The following is a 21,055-nucleotide window of genomic DNA, read 5'->3' on the forward strand; positions in this document are numbered from 1 at the left end:
ACTTCAAAGAAAACATTTAAAAGGCAACTTTAAACATCACAACCAGAACTTTACTAAAGTAAACATTCTGAAATTAAAATAAATACAATTGTATTCTAACAGGATTATTTTTTACTGAACGTAAATTTCGTTTGAAGTCTAACATCTAAAATGCTGTGGATCACATCGCAATGCCGTGTATATTTCATCTCTAGCCTTCGAATAAGGTCTAGGTCTTTTCCGTACGTGGTTGAGTCGTGAGATCGTGTATGGTTTCATGCAAGCAGGGAGGTAACTCGTGCAAAACACTCGAACGTTCGATCGGAACACCTCGCCTTCGTGTGCCAGCTTAATAAAAAATTACGAGGGGTTTCGAGTCGAACGTAGCCTTGTGAGCTTATGACCTTCACCCCGAGATGACCTCAAACTGACAGTCGTTGGAAAGATGTCGATGCGTCGGCGGAACAGTTTCTACAGGACATTTAAGAATGTCATACCTGAATATGATAATTATGTTATGGACAGAGGATTAACTGCTGCTGCACAGAACAAATGGGTTTTCGAAATTGCATGGGAAGTTGCAAATAAAGGTAGGCCTAACAGCTAACTTCGATCTGCACGCTCGATATTGTAGTACACATGTGTGGAGTGCAGCAGTGTCACCTTGTATGTGCATGTTTTACTTGTTTTACCTACTTACACTTAAAATAAAATGAACATACCTGTTGACTAATTGTTGAGAAATGTCAGAGTATATTCCCCCGCATGTTTTAGTGTTCATCTCATATGTTTTATATATATTTTAACTGAGTGAAAAAAAAAACGTGTGCTAGGCCTACTGTACAGTACATGCCCAGGGTCATGTAATAATATGTTTGAGGGGGGAAGGGGCTTGCTTAATGTTTCCAGGTAGTGTGTGTGTAAAGGTTTGTGAATAGGCTTGTTTATTATACTAGATATGCAGTGAAACTGGACTTGGCTGAGTGTGGGTGGCCAGCAGGTACATGCACGTGCCAGTCTTGAAGGTTGAAGACTTTGTTAGTTTCTGATAATATTTTATCAGTCTTTAAAGGATCTTATAAGGGCAGAATAGAAGGAATGTAGCGAACTGGACTGAGCTGAGCGCCAGTTGACAGGTAGCCTACCTCAAATACTGTCTGTAGTTAGAGCGTCCATCTAGAAATCGGAGCTCCTGGGTTTGAGTCCAAGTTTGGGCATTACATTTGTCCTCTCCTGTTACAATTATAATGAACTAGACAAATTCCCCTCCTCCCACTACTTCAGCTAGCATTGTCTTTGGCTATTTTTTTGGTTCTGACGTCACAAGTTTCTCGTCGTATAATCCTCTAACATTGTTGGAGTACTCCTCCCCCTAGAAACATTGTTTCATATCCCAGTGAGTAGATAATCTATATTATTTTAAAAAGCATCAGTATTAGTCTGTTAGATAGAATAGTTTTATCTCATTATTGACTTCTTTACCTTCCAGTAATCAATAATTGATTCTATTTATAGGCAAGTGACCTAAATGCTATATAGAATCTCTGCCATCAGCAAATCTAGATGTGTAATTTAAACTGCTTACCATCTGCTTAGTCTTCATTAATTTCACATAAATGACTTTCAGGATTTTTATGAATTTGTCACACTGGATTAAGGGCCACCGACTCTTGATACGGATAGCCTAGTAATAAAATAGTATTAAAAAACCCTGATTTTCTATGGTGCAGTCTTTGGGGTCAAATAATTCATGAATGTACATTGTCATAATAACTAGCTTTACTGCATTAACTGGTGGGTATTTCCCTTTAGTCTACTAGTTGGATGTTCATTAAACTAAACTGCAGAGTGGATTTTACTCACTAACACTTAATTGTTTGTTCATTTCTTGATACAAACTCCAAGAAGAATATGTAACTCTATGCAAATTATGCCACTTCTGTTAATTATCAACAGTTGGTGGTATCTACACCGTGATCAAGTCAAAGGCACCTGTGACTGTCGAGGAACTTGGAGAGCAGTACTGTCTACTTGGGCCATACAATGAATCATGTGTTCGGACCGAGGTGGAGTTGCTGGAGCCACAGACTCATGTGTTCAGAGAGACATTACAGACCTTGAGGGATGCAGGCATCAAGGTGTTATATGCTAGATCTCTCAGTAATTTTTGGAAGCCATGTAAAATATCCTAAGCAATATCAGGGATGTATAACACATAACATCACTACTGTTCTAAACAAACATACAATAGGTAATTAAGCTATTTGGTTCAAATTGCTGATTTCCAATAAGCTATTTCTGCTATCATACATTTCTTTTTGCAGTTTGGAGGCATTTTTTGGGTAAAGTGAAGTCTTTATTAGTCCCCTATCGGTGAAACTATAGGTTTCTTCTCTGTCCATCTGTCTGTCTGTCCACTCATTTGTCCACTCAGTTTTGTGCTCTTTTCTCAGCCATGCTTCAAAGTATGTTGGTGAAAATTGGTATATGGTTACCTATAAATCAAGTTCGAGTTAGAGGGTTTTTCAAGTTTTCTATTACTATTTTTAACGGGGGTCGGTAGGGAACAAGTATTGCTTTTGCAATATCCAGCATGCTTGTTTTTCTACTCATTTTGAAACCTCAATATAAACATAGTTATTTGTTAAAAATTGGAATCATTACAGCCAAGAACAGCCTGACTTGGTTACCCCTACAGAGGCTCTCATGTGTCCATTTATACATGTATGTCACATCAACATGTTGACTCAAACAAGATACTTTATTATCAAACTTAAACATTTTTTAGTAAAGTAGCACTGGTTTATCTATACTTCATAAAATTCAAATTGAAATAAGATACATTGTATATTTACAGAGCCATTCTAGTAACAGTCAATTAACTACATGTAGCTACGGATTCATAACCCCTTGGGTAATACCCCCATAAGTGAATATTAGTGCATTTTTGTACCTACTTGTGTATTGTAGATTTATTGAGTATTTCAATCAGAATAACTTATAAGGGAGATAACTCTTTAACGTTTTGAATAATGTTTTGGAATTATTTTTTTTTTTGTTGAGTTAAAAAAACTAAGTATATCCACAGGTTTATTTTGGAAGATGGTTGATCGAAGGATACCCCAAAGTGGTACTTTTTGACATTGGATCTGCTGCCTGGAAATTAGATGAGTTCAAACATGAGTTATGGGAGAAGGCCAACATTGGAGTACCTTGGCATGACCGAGAATCTAATGATGCTGTTATATTTGGAGCTCTAGTGGCATGGTTTATTGGAGAGGTATGCTCATTACTGTTGTCTAGTGTATATTGGTTATTGGTCTTTATAAATAACATCAAGGTCATGTAGTTCCCTGATCTTAATTCTTATGAAAACATTTAGTACAATTATTTCCCAAGTTAAAACTTTGAAGTAAGAAGGTTGTTATCTATATTTTAAATGTCACAATATATGTTGAAAAAGTAAGACTTCAAGCAGTGTTACACTGTTTTTATTACTACCAATTATATGGCAATAGTATCGGTATTGTGTTATATGTGGCAGTTCAGGAAGAATTTAGATGACAGTCCTCTATTGATTACACACTTCCATGAGTGGTTGGCTGGAGCAGGACTTATCTACCTACGTACCAGGAAAGTGGACACTGCTACAATATTTACTACTCATGCAACTCTGCTTGGGCGCTACCTGTGTGCTGGGAGCACAGATTTCTACAACAATTTAGAAAAGGTAAAATCTGGAAAAAACTTTCTGATAAAAACATTTATGTATTGTGTAAATATACAACTAAATAGTTTTCAATGTTTTATGAAAAACAAAATATTGTTTAGTCCATATATATGTATTTAATACAAAGAGTCTGTAATGATGTAAATAAGAGTTTCAGAACCAACCAAGGTTTAACGCTTGGTCAAGTGCAAGGTATACAGGTATATATATAGTGAGCTACTATGTCTTTGATGATGAGTCATCTCTATCATGTCAGCAGCTGGTAGTACACACTGGAAACACAACAAACCTGGAATTGACAAGTATCGGATGGCCCAGTGTTTTTATACGCCCAACGAAAGACGGGACGTATTATGTTATGTTGGCGGGCGATCGGGTGGGCACATATGGTGTCTGGACCATAACTCCAATACTACTCGACCCAGGCTCTCCATACTTGACACAAATATACATCTTGATGAGCCGGAGTGTCGCATACCAAAATCATGCCCCTTACCCCCGTATTTGCGGAGTTATTCCCCTTTGATGATTTTACTTGTCCTGACCATAACTCCAGTACTACTCGACCCAGGCTCTCCATACTTGACACAAATATACATATTGATGAGCCGGAGTGTCGCATACCAAAATCATGCCTTTACCCCCTTATTTGTGGAGTTATTCCCCTTTGATGATTTTACTTATGGTGTCTGGACCATATCTCCAGTACTACTCGACTCAGGCTCTCCATACTTGACACAAATATACATCTTGATGATCCAGAGTGTCGCATACCAAAATCATGCCCCTTACCCCCGTATTTGCGGAGTTATTCCCCTTTGATGATTTTACTTGTCCGGACCATAACTCCAATACTACTCGACCCAGGCTCTCCATACTTGACACAAATATACATCTTGATGAGCTGGAGTGTCACATACCAAAACCATGCCCCTTACCCCCATATTTGCGGAGTTATTCCCCATTGATGATTTTACTTGTCCGGATCATAACTCCAATACTACCCGACCCAGGCTCTCCATACTTGACACAAGTATACATCTTGATGAGCCGGAGTGTCGCATACCAAAATCATGCCCCTTACCCCCTTATTTGTGGAGTTATTCCCCTTTGATGATTTTACTTCGGGCACATATGGTGTTGAGCTCTCCATACTTAACACAAATATACATCTAGATGAGCCGGAGTGTCACATACCAAAATTATGCCCCTTACCCCCTTATTAGCGGAGTTATTGCCCTTTGATGATTTTACTTATCCGGACCATAACTCCAATACTACTCGACCCAGGCTCTCCATACTTGACACAAATATACATCTTGATGAGCTGGAGTGTCACATACCAAAACCATGCCCCTTACCCCCGTATTTGCGGAGTTATTCCCCATTGATGATTTTACTTGTCCGGATCATAACTCCAATACTACTCGACCCAGGCTCTCCATACTTGACACAAATATACATCTTGATGAGCCGGAGTGTCGCATACCAAAATCATGCCCCTTACCCCCTTATTTGTGGAGTTATTCCCCTTTGATGATTTTACTTCGGGCACATATGGTGTTGAGCTCTCCATACTTAACACAAATATACATCTAGATGAGCCGGAGTGTCACATACCAAAATTATGCCCCTTACCCCCTTATTAGCGGAGTTATTGCCCTTTGATGATTTTACTTATCCGGACCATAACTTCAATACTACCCGACCCAGGCTCTCCATACTTGACACAAATATACATCTTGATGAGTCGGAGTGTCGCATACCAAAATCATGCCCCTTACCCCCTTATTTGTGGAGTTATTCCCCTTTGATGATTTTACTTCGGGCACATATGGTGTTGAGCTCTCCATACTTAACACAAATATACATCTAGATGAGCCGGAGTGTCACATACCAAACTTATGCCCCTTACCCCCTTATTAGCGGAGTTATTGCCCTTTGATGATTTTACTTATCCGGACCATAACTTCAATACTACCCGACCCAGGCTCTCCATACTTGATACAAATATACATCTTGATGAGTCGGAGTGTCGCATACCAAAACCATGCCCCTTACCCCCTTATTTGTGGAGTTATTCCCCTTTGACAATTTTACTTGTCTGGTTAAAATTTTGTAATTGCTCACCATTCACTTAATAATGGTATTAGGAGGCTGATTCTTTGCAAAGAGGTTCTTTAATGTATATATTCTGTATATAAACTAATTTTTGTGTTGTTGTGTCTAAACCACGGTTTCCCATATTTGCAACATATAAACATCTCATCATTTAAAGTTGCCCTTCGGTTTTGACTACACACCATTATGTGTATCAATATCTCCTTCCAACTTTCCAACAATGATACTTCATTTTAAAGCATTACAACCTTTGAAACTACGCCCTTCCAAGTGTTAAATATTGCGGCGGGCGTATGTTGTGGCCCTCCAACGGGCCCTTCTTTTATTTTTATTTTTTGGAAAACATTTTGTCAGTCTGCAGAAGGCATTTTTTTAATGTCTTAAATCATAAAGCCCACAGCCTACGCAAAAAATATGGTAGACATGTTTATTTTGTTAGACAAATGTTAATAGTTGTCAACTAATTGCAACTGGGACAACCTCAATATATTAGTCCTCCACTGTTATAAGAACTTAAAACTTAAACAACTATACAGTAGTCATACAATATCCTGGAGTGAATGTGAGGTTTCTGTTTACAGTTTAACCTTGACAAGGAGGCAGGTGACCGTCAGATCTACCATAGATACTGTATGGAGCGGGCAGCAGTTCACTGTGCTCATGTGTTTTCCACTGTGTCGGAGATTACTGGTATTGAGGCTGAACATCTACTGAAGCGAAAGCCAGGTATTGTTTTTAGAGATTTATGTTATGAAGTTATTGCAGTTTGGGTTTAACAATTTGTAAAACATATATCAATAAGCATTTTTTTTTTTAACACTTTTTAGAGAAAAGTCAGACATATAGTGTACTTGAATGGTGAATTCTGATTTATGTTTTTTCTTTGTGATGCTAGTCAATAAAAGTGCACAGGAAGACTCAAGCCAATTAAGATTTTCTTTTTCTGATATCAATATGTTTTTCTTTTCCAGATGTGATTCTTCCAAACGGTTTGAATGTTGTCAAATTTAGTGCTATCCATGAATTCCAAAATCTACATGCGATCTATAAAGAAAAAATCCATGACTTTGTAAGAGGTCACTTTTATGGGTAAGTGTAGTTGGGATCCTTTTATGACGAAAATCTTCTCTTAACTAAGGTATCAAATGAAGTGTGTAAGAATTTCATATCGGTGTTATAAGATGATGGGTTTTATACCTCATTATTTAGCATTTCAGTCTCTTCTGGGAACCTCCCCACTTAATTTTCAAACCTTTCGGTTTGAAACCAGGTAGAATTTGTTACCATTATATGTAGTTGCTTTTACCTGAGCAGCATTTTGATTGAAGTTTTTCTGGTTAGATTGCCATATTTTTACAAAGTTTGATAGAAGAATTTATGCAATTTAACATAGGATAGGTATATTTCATTCTACCCTATGCTATTGCAGTCTAATTGACATTCTTGTCAAGTGCTGTTGGAGAATTTTGTTATATTATTGATGAATTGATATGTTAGTATGGTATGTAGTATGGGCTGGTATATATCGTTCTACCCTATGTTATTGCAGTCTAATTGACATTCTCATCAAGTGCTGTTGGAGAATTTTGTTATATTATTGATCAATTGACATGTTAGTATGTATGGTCGTAGGATGATGAACACATGTCACTAACTGTAACTTTTGTTTTATACAGGCATTATGACTTTGAACTTGACAAGACTCTTTATCTCTTCACTGCTGGGCGATATGAGTTTTCTAACAAAGGAGCTGATGTGTTCATAGAGGCTCTGGCCCGACTCAATCACTATCTAAAGGTATAATGACTCCACTTAATCTTTATCAGTTATTAGAGATTCCATGTCAGTTTATCAATTAAATACTACTTTAGCTCATCTCACTGCCATATAAATGTTATTCCACAGTGCAGTTAGTCTGCCATGTGTTACAAAATGGATAAAGGCTAGTCATGGAGGAGATATGAGAATCTTCCTGTATGTTGGAATTCAAGTACGCAACAGCAATCTCACTTCAGATACAGAATTACCAACTTTATTTTTAATCTGATTGTCATGAAACTACAGTCATCACTTCTTGTAAGAGATTTTGTGTATTAGCCACCAAGAGGTCACTGCAACTAAATGTTGAATTTTCAACAATATTACTATGTAGACTTTGTTTTGTATCCAATTTCAAGAAACTTCAAACACTTGTTATATATACAATAAGTTCTGGACACAAGAGACTTTCATTGCGATGCCTTGTTTTATCTGAGAAAAGGTTTTCATTCTGATGAACAACATCATCTTTTTATGGTCACTTGTAAAATTCTAAAGGGAAGCTTTTTCCTTTCACAATGAAAGAATCTCACTCATTAAGTACACAGTCACTTGTATGTTGAATAAAACAGATTCTAACTTTGAGAGTGACGACTGCAGGTGATTATGAAATGCTACACCTTTTCCCTACAGACTTGCGGAAGTGACATGACTGTGGTGGCATTCCTTATTTTCCCAGCCAGAACAAATAATTTTAATGTGGAGTCACTTAGAGGTCAGGCCATTGCTAAACAGTTAAAGGATACTGTTCAGCATGTACAGAATCAGATTGGCAAGAGGATGTTTGAGATCTGTCTTAGGTAAGGAAATACGGTTATATAGTGCACAGTTGCCATCAATTAAATGAACAGCTAATCCTAATACTCACACAGTAGGTCATGAGAATTATTAGGATTTTGAATTCTTTGTATAACATTCAAATTATTCTGCTTAGTTGTTTTTGAAAAAACAAAATTAAAAATTGAAGTTTTTGTTTATAGGGGAAACCTACCAAATGGTGAGGACATACTTTTACAGGATGATGTTGTGAAGCTGAAGAGGTGTATATACACTGCTCAGGTAAATAACAATACACTTCTCAGGTAAATAACAATACACTGCTCAGGTAAATAACAATACACGGTTCAGGTAAATAACAATACACTGCTCTGGTAAATAACAATACACTGCTCAGGTAAATAAGAATACACTGCTCAGGTAAATAACAATACACAGCTCAGGTAAATAACAATACACGGCTCAGGTAAATAACAATACACTGCTCTGGTAAATAACAATACACTACTCAGGTAAATAACAATACACTACTCAGGTAAATAGCAATACATTGCTCAGGTAAATAACAGTGTGATAGGTGTACAATTATGTATATACACTGCTCAGGTAAATAACAATACACTGCTCAGGTAAATAACAATACACTGCTCAGGTAAATAACAATACACTGCTCTGGTAAATAACAATACACTACTCAGGTAAATAACAATACACTGCTCAGGTAAATAACAGTGTGATAGGTGTACAATTATGTATATACACTGCTCAGGTAAATAACAATACACTGCTCAGGTAAATAACAATACACTGCTCAGGTAAATAACAATACACGGCTCAGGTAAATAACAATACACTGCTCTGGTAAATAACAATACCCTGCTAAGGTAAATAACAATACACTGCTCAGGTAAATAACAATACATGGCACAGGTAAATAACAGTGTGATAGGTGTATATACACTGCTCAGGTAAATAACAATACACTGCTCAGTTAAATAACAATACACTGCTCAGGTAAATAACAATACATGGCTTAGGTAAATAACAGTGTGATAAGTGTATATACACTCCTCAGGTAAATAACAATACACGGCTCAGGTAAATAACAGTGTGATAGGTGTATATACACTGCTCAGGTAAATAACAATTCGGTGTGATAGGTGTAATAAAAATTCAGTGTGATAGGTGTTATAACAGTTCAGTGTGATAGGTGTAATAACACTTCAGTATGATAAGTGTAATAACAGTTCAGTGTGATAGGTGTAATAACAATTCAGTGTGATAGGTGTAATAACAATTCAGTGTGATAGGTGTAATAACAATTCAGTGTGATATGTGTAATAACAATTCAGTGTGATAGGTGTACTAACACTTCAGTATGATAGGTGTAATAACAGTTCAGTATGATAGGTGTAATAACAATTCAGTGTGATAGGTGTAATAACAATTCAGTGTGATAGGTGTGATAACAATTCAGTGTGATGGGTGTAATAACAATTCAGTGTAATAGGTGTAATAACAATTCAGTGTGATAGGTGTAATAACACTTTAGTATGATAGGTGTAATAACAATTCAGTGTGATAGGTGTACTAACACTTCAGTATGATAGGTGTAATAACAATTCAGTGTGATAGATGTAATAACACTGTAGTGTGATAGGTGTAATAACAATTCAGTGTGATATGTGTAATAACAATTCAGTGTAATAAGTGTAAAAACAATTCAGTATGATATGTGTAATAACATTGTAGTGTGATAGGTGTAATAACAATTCAGTGTGATAGGTGTAATAACAGTTCAGTATGATAGGTGTAATAACACTTTAGTATGATAGGTGTAATAACAATTCAGTGTGATAGGTGTAATAACAATTCAGTGTGATAGGTGTAATAACAATTCAGTGTGATAGGTGTAATAACAATTCAGTGTGATAGGTGTAATAACAATTCATTGTGATAGGTGTGATAACAATTCAGTGTGATAGGTGTAATAACAATTCAGTGTGATAGATGTAATAACAGTTCAGTATGATAGGTGTAATAACAATTCAGTGTGATAGGTGTGATAACAATTCAGTGTGATAGGTGTAATAACAATTCAGTATGATAGGTGTAATAACAATTCAGTATGATAGGTGTAATAACAATTCAGTGTGATAGGTGTAATAACAATTCAGTGTGATAGGTGTAATAACACTTCAGTATGATAGGTGTAATAACAGTTCAGTATGATGGGTGTAATAACACTGTAGTGTGATAGGTATAATAACAATTCATTGTGATAGGTGTAATAACAATTCAGTGTGATAGGTGTAATAACAATTCAGTGTGATAGGTGTAATAACAGTTCAGTATGATAGGTGTAATAACACTGTAGTGTGATAGGTATAATAACAATTCATTGTGATATGTGTAATAACAATTCAGTGTGATAGGTGTAATAACAATTCAGTGTGATAGGTGTAATAACAGTTCAGTATGATAGGTGTAATAACACTGTAGTGTGATAGGTATAATAACAATTCAGTGTGATAGGTGTAATAACACTGTAGTGTGATAGGTGTAATAACAATTCAGTGAGATAGTTGTATTTTTTATTAGTTCAAAAAGAATGTCAAGTGAATTGTTCTCAAAACTTTAAACTGATTTTTGTAAAACATCGATGCTTTATAGGCTTATTAAATTTGAATAAATTTCAGATAATTTATACATGGTAGACTTCAAATGAAGAAATTAGGACAGAAACTTGCTGATCCAAGTTTAGAGAGTTTTTTAATCCAAACTAATTTCTGTTATCTACAGCGACACAATCTACCTCCCATCTCCACACACAATGTTGTGGACGACTGGAATGACCAAGTACTGAAAGCACTCCGTAGGTGTAAGCTCTTCAACAATCGTGATGATCGAGTCAAGGTAAGTTGTTACAGTGGTGATAGCGTATACATTTTACTTACTGTCTTATTTCTGTAAAATAAGATTTTTTCGGCATAGCCGTCTAATTTTCTTTTGGCCCCGGATATGACGCGACAGGTGGCGTTCTGGTCAAGATGAAGTATGTGATTGGTCAATGTAGCGGTCAATGCAAAATGCAGATATACAGTTAAAAACGAAACAAAGTTAAAGGGACCTCACGGTAAACCAATATCTATTTTGTATTTTTTATCATATTATTGGGTATATCTTTTTAAAAAAAAACTTCTGAACAATGACCATTCGAATTTGATGATCTAAAAATAATTTCCGCACTAAATATAGAGGGGGATTCCCAACTAAATCGAGTGGTCAAGCTGGACATAGGGATTGACTGTGAACATTGGAACAGCACAGAAACATAACTGGAAAGGAACAAAACGCGTACATTCAGTGAAAATTGCAACGTTTTTACCGTGATGTCCCTTTTAAATTGAATGCAAGCTGAATAAGTGGATGCATCTATTCAAATGACACATTTGCAGTCTTATTATCACCAAAAATGATTCAAACTGATATAATTTTGTTATCCGTGCTGAAACTGCGCATTTATTAATTACATCGTAGTTCGTTAATTTATTTCACCAGTAGTTTTACATTATAACCACCAGCATTAGAACTATGCCGTTTATCTTTTTTAAAGATATTTCTTGTTTATACTTCATAACATTACCATGAATACATAAGAAGCAAATAATATTTAGTAGAAAAGCTTTGTAATGAATTCTTCCTTTCTTCCTCGTAAATATGATCATAACTAAGTGGTGAGGTTGTTGTTATTGGACTTAGATTACTGGAGTTATGGCCCTTAGTTGACAGGGTCAATAAAACATATCTGGATAAGGAGTAAGCTACAGTAACTTCAAACTTCATAGGAGGATATAAGGTGACATCTTGAAATTAGACATTTCAATTATTGTAATCACCATTTCTTAAAATAACTAGTATTACATGTACCGGTATACGTACACAGTTGTGGAAAAATATTAAATTCCGGCTTTGTGTTAGAAGACAGAATTTTCATGGATGTTAATGACATTTGTAATGTTCATTAGTAAATATCCCTCATCTTTTCTCTCCTGTGCAGGTAATCTTCCATCCTGAGTTCCTCAACTCCACCAACCCCTTGTTTGGCCTGGACTATGAGGACTTTGTACGAGGCTGCCACATGGGTGTTTTCCCATCCTACTATGAGCCCTGGGGATACACACCAGGTAGAATTTACATTGCTTTATTGACTAAAAATTTACATTAATCTTACACTACAACGAACCAAAATTTCCTAACCAATCATTATAACAGCAACACACCCTGAGCCTGGTTCAATGAAATGTATTCATCTATTACTGTGTTCTTACTATTAATAATGATATTGCTGATGACTTATTGAAGGAATAGAGGGTTTGTCCATAAGTACATGTGCAAGTGTATAAACCAATGATTTCCTTATTGTGCTGGCTCCATTTTGTTAATGAGGACTAATGTACATGTGACATGTTGATCTTTAATTACACATGTAAACCAAACTTAATCTTGTACCTTACAGCTGAGTGTACAGTGATGGGCATCCCCAGTATAACAACCAATCTGTCTGGGTTTGGTTGTTTTATGCATGACCATATAGTTGACCCCAAGTCCTACGGAATCTACATCGTAGACCGACAGAAGAAAGGTTTAGAGGAATCCATACAGGAGCTGGCTCAGGTAGATTTTACGGTCACAACAGATAGTTTGATATTTAACCTTCACTGTCAGATTGACTACTCCTGATCTACTTTTCTTTGTTGATCAACATTAAGTGTGGAAACTTTTGACATGAGGGATGTTACAGAGCTAATTTGACTATTATGAGATGTTACAGCACACATTTGAATATTATTGGATGTTACAGAACAAATTTGACTTTTTTGAGATGTTACAGCACACATTTGAATATTATGGGATGTTACAGAACAAATTTGACTTTTTTGAGATGTTACAGCACACATTTGACTACTGTATACCTGGTAATTTTCGCCCCAGGTTATTTTCGCCCTTGAGCAACACAAAACATATTCGCCCCGTTTTAAATTCGCCCTAAATCATTTTCAAGAAATATTCTTTTCCTTGTTTGTAAAATCGAAAACTTCCATTCGGAACTCTCAATACAGTTGCACTCGGACCACTCGGGACTTGTCGAGTTCCCCAATTATCTTACAGGCATGAGTTGTGAAAGGTAATCAGGTGAGAAACAAAGAATGTTTACCTGTGTTCAGATTTTCTTTTAGTCCCTACTCATTCAAGTAGTATCGGGTATGCATGGGTGATTTTAAGCAAACACGATCAATTGTAAGTTCACCGCACCGTGACTAATGTCTGACCAGTGTTTTCTCCTGTTCACCTGTACATACGTACACATGAATGGAAGCCACAATTAAGCAACAATGAACTCATAAAATTAGTCTTTTCCATGGCAGGAATTTGATGCCACTCTGTATTTCATTTTTTTCATGACTGGACTATATAATTTAAAAAAAACAACTGAATTTTTAAAATAACTTAGTATGTATCGTTTTTAATGCTTAGCTAGTACGTGATTTTACAGTTGAAAAGTATGAGGTATGTTTGTGATCTGACTACACTTGGCCCATGTACTATGGTTTATAAATCCTTCAATTCAGCTTTAAATTTTCACCTTCATCTTAAATTCGCCCTATCTTCAAAGGGCGAAAATGACGAAAATTAAACGGGGGCGAAAATTACCAGGTATACAGTATTATGGGATGTTATAGAACACATTGGACTATTATTGGATGTTGAAATGGCATTAGACTATTATGGGATGTTGCAGTACATGTTTTTGCTATTACAGTACATGTTTGACTTCACCTGCCTGTCAAGGAGACAGAGGGTTATACAGAGGAACAGAACTGAACGACTCAGTGAACTGCTTGATTGGAAAAACTTAGGAGTGGTGAGTCTCTTTTAACTAACTGTACTAAACACAACTACCATACTCGTGGGTGTGCAACCACTGCTGTGGTGATGCATTCATGTCAAATAGTATGTCCACATTTTGTCTGCCCTATAACAAACATGTAACCTTCACAGGGGCTTTGGACCTTATTGATTCTGAGGGTCAAATGTTGAGATCACGATGACTGGGTAACTTCCCAGGTGTATTCACCTCGGCTTCAAACTTTTCATGGGTACATTTGTAGACACTATCCACATACCAGTATATTGGCCATTACTATGACAGTACATGTTTGATGTCACTTCAGGGCTGGCAGAGGGCAAACGTCTTAAGATATGAAGTAACTTTCAGTGGTGTACATGAATGTCTTGAATATGCCTTATGGTACTTATACAATATGAAAGCACTTTTGGTATTTATTTAAAATTATTACAACACTTTTCCTACAGAGCTACTACTACATGGACATTTTTAGGTCATAAATGTTAGATTATTACAATAATATACAACTTTGCAATAGAGTATTTCTGTTACATTATTATTATATATCTATTATAATACTATAAACTTCTCTTACAGTACTACAGGAAAGCCAGACATATAGCAGTGACACGGACGTACCCCGACGCATTTGAGGATGGAGATAACCTGTCAGAAAAATCAGTGAGTACAGTTAAACCCCTGTCAGAAAAATCAGTGAGTACAGTTAAACCCCTGGATGTCACTTTGGAATGTTGTTCCAACAATGAATATTATCTTATCTGCAGTTTAGATGATTTTTCTCCCCTTTTTTTGATAAAAAATAAACAGAATGTTTGAGTGATACTTTACCATTGAATAAATATCTCTGTAAGGATGATATAATTATTTGTAAACGATGGAGGATCTTATGTCATAGATACAACAAGTATTTTGATGTTTCAGGATGATGGTTTTTGAAAAATGATTGTCACTGTGAATTTGCCATTCGGAGCAATTAGAACCAATTTAAAAAAACAATTATTGAAAAGGAAATGTACGATACAATATTTGAATGAAAAAAATAAATATTTGGTTCTGTATTTTTTTTTAACAAGTAAAATTTACTTTTTTCCAGGGAAAGAAATTCATGTACCCGAAACCAGCCTCCGAGCCTCCGTCGCCGTCAATGTCAAGGTCCTCCACTCCTGTCCCCTCCGATACAGAAGATCTTGACCATGATGATGACCATCTAGATGATGATGAAGACTTTGATGAAGATCCAGAGGCTGATCAGCAGACTTGAAATAATGGGTCATAGAACGAAGGGAGGTAACTCTTGAAGGAGTGAATATGCTAATTGATGGAATGACACCGGTGTAGCACGAAGCTTTACGTAGAGTAACTGTGTTGTATCTAGCTAGACTAGTCAAATTTTGTGTACAAAAAGGGGATAGTTAATTTAGAAAATATAGTACTCAATTGATCATCATTCATGAAAATCCTTTTGATCAAAATAGTATTTTAAGCAGACAATTGGTCAGTTGTAAAACATTCGTCATTAAACCACTATATTTTATACATGTAACATCAGATGTTTGAAAGTAAACATTGATAATGATACCGGTAATAACCTGTTGTTGATACTACTTGCCTGGATGAAAAAGTATGTGACTATTGATTGGTTATGTATATTAGAAGTTACTGGAGGGGATTTGTAATTGGTTGTGTATAGAAATTTATGCAATTTTGAGTTAAATATTCCAGAGAACTTGTTAATCCAAATATAGCATAGTAATCAACATGTTTTCTTTAAAATCTTATTTTGGTGTAGTTTATGCTTTCTTTTTCATTTTTTTTCTCAAAGATTAAACACACTAGTTGCTTTAAAGTCATAAACTCTATTTAACAGCTGTATTTACAAGTCTTCTGAGGGCTGTTTTTGGCAGCTAGGTCCCCTATTATATTGTGAACAAAAATGTATTTATTGTAACGAACTCATGTTATGGATTCTTCCTTAATTACCTCCCTTTGAACGAATTTTCTGCAGTGTCTTCATTTTTTGAAAAATATTTCGAAGATTTGTATTGTTTGAAAATCAGAAATTTACAATATTTTAAAAATTGTTATTTTATATTAATTCTTCAAAATCCACAGTGATGCATATTTTAAGGATTTCTTATTGGGCACATAGAAATTCCTTTGACAAATCTTTTAAACAGCACTTTCTGATGAAGTAAATGAATTGTTTAAATTTTAGTAAAAAAAGTTTAAGTTAAGATTTAAGTCCATGTAAAATAAATGGAGCTTCCCTCCAATTTAAGGAGATTAATGAGTATGGTGAAAGGGTGATTCCATGAAGACACAAAACATTTAATGATAAAAAGAAAATCTAGAAAATCTTTTTTTCTTTTTTCTTTTTTTCTTTTTTTAGTACATTGTACAACATAAAGTGTAATCAATTGCCTGGCAGGTTAATTTACAATTCCTGTCAAAAGACCTGCAGTATGTCACATATTATGTCATTTAAGCATGGTCATTAAATGTGGTCATTATTACTTTGTGTACTGAAGATAGTTGCAGTTCTAGCCAGTGTTTTAGGAGAGATGAATTAGCGATTGGTCCATATTATGGAGATTTTAATGTGTCCTGTCGTTGATAGCATTTATCAACCGTTTGGCGAACACTATATATTGATATATAGGTATTTTAAGTTAATGTATTGTATGGAACGAGCTGTTATGTGAAGTACTGGAGAGTTAAATGTGAGAATCTTAGGACAGGAATGTTTGGACAATCATGAGATATTTATGAGCTGGTTAAAAGTCCCAGTGTTAGATAAAGTGATGAATGTGTCATTGATGTGGATTGCTTTAAAACCTTAAACCAAAGAAGTGCTGAATTCATAGACTGTGATTCCTTTGAAAGAGTGTGCAGCCGTTGCAAAATAATATATCTATTGGATTCATGTGAAGGTAATTAGTTGTCTGGACTATCTAGGGATGATGATTGATGTTCCATTGCTTTGTGTGGTCACAGTTACTGACCCACATCGTCCTCTGTCCTTGCATCCTTTATCTTTTCTAATGGATAGTGATTACTACTTGTCTATAGTATTACTGTTACTATTATTGTTGTAGTAATAAAGAAAAAGTAAGCTCCCTTTAGCGTTATGCTGAGGCATAAATTTCCTGTTTTCAGATATGTACAATTAGAAATTATTGCATTGATGAAAATAACCTCAGCGTTATCAGAAGAATGCAGAAAAACTCTTAAATAAGATTCTTTTAGAAGTGTATTGCTGGATTTTGGTGTTTTGTACATAACTGAGAGTAGTAGTTATCTCCCTTGGTTTCCTTGCTCGCTTTCATTTACCACGGCCAGAATGGTTTGATGGATTGGAGTTATTTGTTTATAAAATAAGGATGGACCTGTTGATGTGTTGATTTTGAGCAAACCTTGATAAAGATCTGCAGATTCGTCAAGATTTGCACTGAATTGTAACAATGATAAAGATGAAGAAAGGGCTGTCACCATAGATTTAAATGCCCTGGTCTCGAAATAAATGTCAACATTCAGTCACATCATACAGCAAGAATAGGGAAGATCATCCTGAAAAACAAACTTGCAAAACAAATTTTGTAATATTAATCGACATATCAAGAGGTTTCTGTTACTTTCGTAGTCATTTTTATATTTAATATATGGTATATACATGTACATATATAGACTATTACAGAGGTAAGTATTTACATAAACTAGTTATTTTCTGTGTTACATTTATTAATAAAGCACATATTTGGTAACTTTTGATAAAGCTATGTGTAGCTATAAAGTCATAAGTAAGGATTTCATTTGTACGGGAGAAGTCTGAAAAACCTGTCTTCGGACATAAATAAGAATGACCTGATCTTCTATTGGAAAATTTTGCTGTGTTTGTCTGGCAGTCTTTTTGTTCTGGAATTTTGTTATGGTATATCCAGAATTATATAAAAGTTGCTCTGTGATATTTCTGTACCCTGGTGTGCTGGTGTTTACATGAAAAAATGATACCATGTCTTAAAAAAAAAGTTAATATTTTTTTTTTGTGTACCGGGGTAAATGAAAATTATTCAATATTTGCATTGAATCTTATTTTTTAACTACAACATATGTAGTTTGTTACCTTTAAACTGGTAGTGAAAGCTAACATTATCTATGATTAATTTCTACCTGAGGTATTGCTTACAAGATTATGTTATGGTGCTAAATATGCAGATAACATTGACACTACTAACAGCACATTGTGGCTACATTGACTTGGGAGATAAATTATCCTAAATTAATCTGAGGCAAGCTTCGTTTACAGATGTTTAACATATTATTATATATATTAGATATATAAGATAGATTATTAACGTTGTCTGTTACATTTGCAATATCGGTTACACCTGTTTGTTTGTTGTTAGAACCTATACAGGAAAAGTGGGTTATATCAGTGATGTATATAAAGGTATGTCTTAAGATTTAGGTCAGAGACATGATATACATCCATGTTATTGTTTAGGCTCAGTCGGCTCAGTCTATGTGATACATGTATCTTTTTTGAAATTTGAAAAAAAATATTGTTAAATCTTTTACATTTGAATCTCGCTAAACCCCAACCACCACTAATCCAGGTGCCCTAGTTGTTTTAGCAGATTTTCTGTACAAAATGTCCAGTCATTTCAACATCCACTAACTTTTTCTGGGAACATAAAAGACTGGGCTTATTAAGAATACAGTTTGTATGAATATGCCTACAGGACAGTTGTAATTTTCGATGTTTCAACAATAATTTCTTTGGAGTCTGAAATTATCTTTCTTGAAGAAAATTGCCAAAAATAACAAAAATATCTAGATCAATGAAAAAATGCATCTCACTTAAAAAATGAAAAACATTTTGCATTTTCCATATAATAGACATCTACTGCAGTGTTGAAGATTTAAACTTAAGACAACTATGTATACAGATGTACATCTTATAACTATTAACTCCATCATAATACCCTGTCTTATTAGTGCTACACCCGAGTTTCAGAGAGATATAAAGAGCAGTAGATTTGACCCAGGGGTCCTGATTAAACCTTGACTAAAGTTCAAATTTGACTTGTTTTTAGGGTCAAATCAAAGAGTCCATTTTACTTGCATTGTTTTACAAGTTCAAACTGATGTCCAAGAGAAACACTTTCTTATACATTAGATTGAACTGATTCACATTATCCCTGGACCTTGAGAATGTTTTTTCATATTTCATTTCCCAAAAACTGATAGAGGAATTTTATTGCTATCTTTATCTCAATTACTAATGGTATTTTAATTATTTTCAAATCAAAATGTAATTATTACTAGTCAGAACTGCTGTTTTATTGAACATATACACTCATATAGGTATTATTTTTCTGTGCGTAATAAAAAGTTATTTCTTTGTGCATGTCTTTTTCTATGGTTTAATGTCAAAGTCCTTTTGTTACAGTCCTTTTCTCTGCAGAAGGCCATGGCATTGAATCAGACCTGTTTTATGTTGTTTCCTATCGAAGCTTTTAAAATGAAAAGAAATTTTATATTAATTAAATAAGAAGTATTTAACAATGACTATTTTGTGTGTGAATTTGTAGTACTTTAAACTTTGTTACCTACTTTATATACAGTCACAATGAAACGCTGTTTTAAACGTCGTTATGAGAATGTTACCAATGTACATGTTTCGATGAATCCCCTGTAATAGAAAGGTTCCTGTTTAAATATTAACCGCTGTATTTTACTTGCAGGACACCATTTTTTTTTCAATTTAATAACGAGTCAAATTAATTGGAAAAAGTTGTTAAACATGATTATCAAGATGTGGAAATTGTCCATATCTGTTAGCATACCTGTCAAAGTGAATGTAACTGGTAGGCGGGATTTATTGGGAATACATTTTATATGTACATGTATGTATACATTATTATCGGGATTTATAAATAGTTAAATGATAGTAGTGTTATATTATAGACACAAGTACCCTGGTTATTTGGTGCGGGAGAATCGTTATTAATGAAAGTAGTCTTATACTCAGGTGTACCCTGGATTGCTAGTATGAGAGTTGTTTAATGATAATAGTGTTATATTATAAAGTACCATGGTTTATTGGTATGAGAGATTCATATAATGATGATAGTATTATATTTTAGACTGGGATTCCCTGGTTTGTTCGTATAACAGTATATTTTCGTAAGTGTGTTATCGGATATGCTTTCCTTGCCTTTGTGCATGCACGCATAACACTATTACGATTTACATCATATATCAATTGTATTACTAAAACACTTGTTTGTTTGCTTGTTACCCTACCATATACACTGTATATCCCTCAATAATCTCTCAATTAAAAGTGCTGACATAGCTTAAATATGAAAAATGTGTTGTAATTCTTTATTTTCCTTCCAATAGTAAAATTAAATGAGCCTTGAAAATAAGCAAAGGTGCATATAAGTTTTGTGCTTTGGAAATAAAGGTTGACCTCAGTTTTGAGCATTGGAAATGACCAGACTTGCAATATCTCAACAGACACATGTAGCAATCTTTTTTTCCGAAGGTAAATTTACCTTCCCTGATTACGTAACAAGACAATAGCTTGGAACGTGAAGGAGTTGCCAAGTTACAAAGTCTTTATCTAACGGTAGCAGAATAATGGGAAATGGTCTTTGATAAAAAGGATTGCTAAAACTGTCTCATGTCAATAA

The 21,055-nt window shown here is 34.8% G+C and overlaps 1 protein-coding gene across 1 annotated transcript; it reads left to right on the top strand.

Moving 5' to 3' along the window:
- Positions 1-370: 370 nt before the first annotated feature.
- LOC117335674 (glycogen [starch] synthase-like) lies at positions 371-20,730 on the top strand. Its single transcript, XM_033895828.1, has 15 exons — positions 371-569; positions 1,936-2,117; positions 3,068-3,259; positions 3,524-3,709; positions 6,412-6,556; positions 6,802-6,919; positions 7,507-7,627; positions 8,282-8,448; positions 8,629-8,707; positions 11,228-11,341; positions 12,486-12,612; positions 12,945-13,102; positions 14,250-14,351; positions 14,934-15,017; positions 15,451-20,730. Exons 1-15 carry the CDS (start codon positions 425-427, stop codon positions 15,616-15,618), a joined length of 2,088 nt encoding a protein of 695 aa, XP_033751719.1. The 5' UTR covers positions 371-424; the 3' UTR covers positions 15,619-20,730.
- Positions 20,731-21,055: the final 325 nt, after the last annotated feature.

Source organism: Pecten maximus, chromosome 10 (genome assembly GCF_902652985.1).
Source record: "Pecten maximus chromosome 10, xPecMax1.1, whole genome shotgun sequence".
Lineage (NCBI taxonomy): Eukaryota > Metazoa > Mollusca > Bivalvia > Pectinida > Pectinidae > Pecten > Pecten maximus.